Here is a 4,691-nt window from a genome sequence, read left to right on the forward strand (position 1 = left end):
GTGTTGTGTGTGTGTGTGTGCGTGCGTGTGTGTGTGTGTGTGTGTGTGTGTGTGTGTGTGTGTGTGTGTATGGAGGGGGGAGAGGGTGGGCCCAGGAAAGGGGGAAGCAAAGTCAGCACCTGTGCGTGCAGTGAAATCAATTGCCAGTCTTGCGCCAGCGATACAGCGGGCTCGTTGTTGATCAGACAGCGCAGCACGTACGCCGCAGCCCTGCTCGCATTTCCCTACACGGGAGCGCGGAGGCACGCACGTTTGACCTTGCAGCTGCCAGCCGCCAGCTCATCAAGCCTGGGCTTGTACGCGTGCCGAGCACGTCCACGCCAGCGCTGGACGGCGCTACTTTGAGGGCCGCCGCCAAGGCCCGGGAGAGCTCGGGAGCGGTGGTGTTGAGGGGCATAGGTGCCGGTGCAAGGAGGACGCCGTTCACGGTGAGGTTCACACCTGGTGGTTGCGCAATGGATATGTGTGATTGTGTGGGGAACGGTCGCGTGCAAACGATCAACATCCGCGAGGCGAGAGATGAACAGGTGGAGCGCTTTCAGGAGGGCACCAGGCAAGACAAGGACACACGCGCGCAAGCCCACAGGCACCGCCTGCGCACCCAGCAGCTGCTGGTTCAGGGAGCCTGTGAAGTTCACATCAGCAATGAAGTCCAAGGCGCTCCCTGCGGCCGTTTGAATCACACATTTGATTATGTTAGTAAGGGCACACGCTGCCTGTGTGGCATCTCAATCAAACCACCTCCAGATGTCACCAGGAGTGCACGAGCCTGACTGGGCGCGTGTGGAGACAGACCCAAGTCGCCCATGGACCCCAGCCGCCCACCTGCCGGTGCCAGCAGCTGCAGGGTCAGCGAGGCGCCAACAGGCGACTGGATAACGGCGATCCGCTGCCGCTCGCGGATGGAATTCCAGCGAGGAGCCTTGCTAGGCGCGACAACGCCGACCTGACTCAGGGCGGGCAGTGCAGTGGCGCCGAGGAGGCGGCCGGATGAGATACCGCTCGGCGGGCATCAGGTGGATGCTATGATGGAGCAGTTGGACACCATGATTTAACAGCTTTATCGATGATGGTCCCGCACCTGTACGAGCGAGGGCCCCTGGACGTTGCAGTGCGCGAGGCGCAGCAGAACCCTCTGGCCCGCCGCCAGCAGCACCGGGGCACTGCGCTGGCGGCTGCCGCTGGTGCTGGTGGGGGGTGCCAGGGAGCCCCAGCTGTCCAGTGACCCTGTAAACCCGGTGATGTTAATCAGGGGCTGCGTGACAAGGGTGGCATTTGCACCAGGAAGCACCGCTGAGTCGTTGGTGGGAGCCCAGGTGGCCACCTGCGCGAGTCAGCGGAGACGCAGGGAAAGGGGGGTTCAGGCAGCTCCTTTTAGCGTGCTTGTTTTGAGCAGCGCATTGCCTGTGCCGAGAGGCCCGCAGGCAGGTCAGTGGTCTGAGCGTCACGCAAGCTGTCGCCGTGCTGGTCAACGATTTCACACCTACCAGCTGCGCATAGTCGTCTGCGGCCACGAGGAACGCGTACGCGCCCGCGTCAGCCGCCGTAAAGACGGCGGAGCTACGCGTGCAGTAGTAGGCGCGGCTGGAAGATATGCCGGCCTCCCACGCGCCCTGCAGCACCCGGCCTCCCTCGTCGCCGGCGGTGGCATTGGGTGTCCAGGACCAGATGGTGTCAAACATGGCTGATAGGTTGCTGGATGACGTGCTGACGTCCAGTTCGCATGGGGGTTGAAGGGCGGGCACGGAGCGTGTTTGATTGGTTGGATGGAGGCCCGTGGAACGGCTGGGGTGATGCTGCAAAATGTCGCAGCATGCTGCACGCATCTGTCAAAAGCACCCAGTGCACAATGTTCGATAAAGCTGCTCACGTGCGGTTGAAGGTATCCAGCCTGATCCCACGCAGCCCGGGATAAACACCTAGCGTCTGCATCGCGCCAGCGCCCGTGGCATTGCTGCCTGCTGCGGCGGCCCGCGTCACGCAGCGGGCCGTGTCGAAAGTCGAAGACAGCACGTCACAGGGGACGCCGCCGCCGCTGCTGCCGCCGCTGGCCCCGATGGAGACCCTCAGCAGGGCGGGGCTGCTGCCATCGGTGCCGGCAGGGGCATTGATTTCCGGGAAGCCCGCGCCGCGGATTGTAAGGGTGGTGCCGCCAGCAACAGACCCAATAGGTGGGGAGACACTTGATATAGTGGGGTAGATCTGACCGTTGTTAGTTGTGGTTGAGGCAACGTGATGAGGCGTAGAAGAACATATTACGTATTGGTATCAAATCATAGGGCAACGACAGGCTGCGAAGCACGGGCCTTTGCGGCCGAACATGCATGGGCCTATCTGCCAATCACGTGCTGTCGCTGCCCCAATCATCCATTGCCTTGCACCACATTGCCACCCCAGTCCCTTCACGCGCAGCTGCCAACAAAGGTGTCAGATTACTAAGAAGCAACCTTTCCGCACCTGGTACTGATAAGGACGACCGCGCCTGTCAGCCAGGAAGGAGCGGTCCGCCGCCAGCGTCGTGCCGCCTGCCAGCGTGCCCTCAAATGAGGCGCTCACGTTGTAGCTGCCCGCCACGCCCAGGCCCGGCTGGCTCGCGCCCTGACGCAAGCCCGCAGCCAGCTGTGGGCGGGAGAGGTTCAGCAGCAAGCAGGCCAGTAAAGTGGGGAGTCGCCACAAGAGGACTGGCACACCCTGAGCTGGCAGACTTGAACATGCAGATGATATTCTGTTCAAGCCGAAAGAATCACGCCCGATTTTCAGCTCGCAATACGCCTGGGCACTTGCATTTAGCGCATGAACGTGCGCACCGGCACTGGCGCCGTGCAGTTCAAGCGGTAGAGCCACGTCCCCAGCTGGCGCCACCGCAGGAAGAGGTCTGGCGCCCCCGCCGCCACCGCGTCGTTGCTCCAAGCCAAGCTGCCGGCGTTGGCCTGGCAGACGTAGGGGCCAAGCCTGGCGGCCCCTAGGCAGGACAGGTCCCCGTCTGATGAGGCAGCCTGGGCGGACTTGCAGGCGTCACCCATCACCCAGCCCGGGTAACCGAACATGTTGACCTGGCCGCCTGGGGGCCCCGCAGGCGGCCATGCCGCAAGGATGGCTGGCATGTGGAAGAGATGGGTATGAGGCTGATGGTAAGGTAGAGGTTGATTATGTGCGTTACTAACAGCTGCATGCGGGCATTGTCAGCTGCATGGGGTGCCGCCGATGCCGTTGTGCAATTTGCAGCCAACGCTGCCGCCTGCCAGCTGAGCCCTCCCGCCCTCCTCACTGGGGGTGTACTCCTTGTCATATGTAAAACAGCAGGACGTCGCTGTGGGGCCGCTGTCCACCACGACAGTGACAGGGTAAGCGCCTAAGCGCGCCGCTGGGGGCGCCACGCATTGCACCTGAGGGAAGTGGTGTGGCATGGCCGAGCGGGGATGCGGCTTCTTGCCAAGCGACAGCCGCTTGAAGTTTGGACGAGGTGCATGCTGGCGAGCCGCGCCGCCACAAAGACCGCCAAAATGCGTCTCTGCCTCCCCTGACAAGGATTCGTCCCTGGCGTTGGCAGACTCACAGCAACTTCCGAGCTGCGGTGGTTGACCGCTGGGCAGGGGTACGGCCCAACAAACACGGTGTTGTTGCCAGCAAAGCGATCCCGACTGAAGCCGCCGCCATATATTGTCAGCCTGAAAGGGTGGTGCATGCAAGAGAATGCGTATGCATGTGCGTGCATGTGAGTGTGTATGATGTGTGGCATGTGCGCAAGAGCATGAGCACCGTTGTGGTGTGCACATGAGCATGCGCGCAAGTGCAAATGTGCATGCGCTGTCAGCAGCTATGTTTCTCAATCTCCTTGGTCCTAGGCCTTGTTTTGAGTGTATGGAAGACACAGCAGTTGTGCCCTTGACTGCTTCGAAAGCAGAAGTCCGGTCTGCATGTCTGCGCAACCCCTCCAGAACGCACGCACCGGGTGCCACCAGCCGCACTGCCACTGCGTGGCTGGATATCTCTGCGGTCGTAGCATTGAGCATAACCTGCTGATGTCTGTTGCACGAGCCGTCGATTCAAAGGGCAGGCACCACAGCAAAAAGGTATGTCACCAGCACGAGCCAGCACATGCAGCGCCGCTGGCTGCCACCCGGCACAAGCACCCTGTGCCGTCACCTGATATATGCTCCCTCAACTTGCACCAGAGCCTGGCTTATAGCCAGGGCTACCGCAAGGAGGGCGCAGAGCAACCCGATCATCGTTCTCATGACCTCATGCGTCCATCTTCCAGATCTTTTTGAAAAAGGCCAAGATAACGTATCACATACATCAAGAATATCCTATGAAAACATCGTAGTCAGATCTAGATCACACGAAGTCCCGCCCAGCGCTGGGCTTTGACTGAAATCGACACACACAAACAAATTGACGTTATAGGCATGTGAAATGGGTCGGTTATGGATCCCGGCCGAGCCAGAGGTGTCAGCCTGCGCCGCGCTGCTGCGTCTGGTCAAACATGATCAGGCTGTGGACAAGTACGGGTGCTGCGCAATCCACAAGCTACCCATGCATTGTGGGTGTTTTGGTCATAGTTCATGACCTCAAGTATCAAGAAATTTCCAGGCGGTGTGCTGTCAGCCTGGAGACAGTTGGGGTGCTGCACTGATGGTGTGATGCTCAGCATCATGCTTGTAACGCCAACTCTTGCCATCTAAAGATAT

At 60.6% G+C, this 4,691-nt stretch overlaps 1 protein-coding gene across 1 annotated transcript in view; it reads right to left on the reverse strand.

Annotated features, from left to right (window-relative positions):
* The window catches only part of MNEG_1126 (polycystic kidney and hepatic disease 1-like 1), a gene marked incomplete at both ends in the record, with an annotated part of 17,420 nt that extends 15,738 nt beyond the window's left edge, over window positions 1-1,682 (reverse strand). Inside the window, 4 exons of the mRNA XM_014050390.1 lie at window positions 571-664; window positions 826-946; window positions 1,082-1,324; window positions 1,488-1,682. Coding sequence (XP_013905844.1) covers window positions 571-664; window positions 826-946; window positions 1,082-1,324; window positions 1,488-1,682 — 653 coding nt within the window. The remainder of the gene's footprint in view (window positions 1-570; window positions 665-825; window positions 947-1,081; window positions 1,325-1,487) is intronic.
* Window positions 1,683-4,691: the final 3,009 nt, after the last annotated feature.

The sequence above is a fragment of the Monoraphidium neglectum genome (assembly GCF_000611645.1).
Source record: "Monoraphidium neglectum strain SAG 48.87 unplaced genomic scaffold scaffold00107, whole genome shotgun sequence".
Classification (NCBI taxonomy): Eukaryota; Viridiplantae; Chlorophyta; class Chlorophyceae; order Sphaeropleales; family Selenastraceae; genus Monoraphidium; species Monoraphidium neglectum.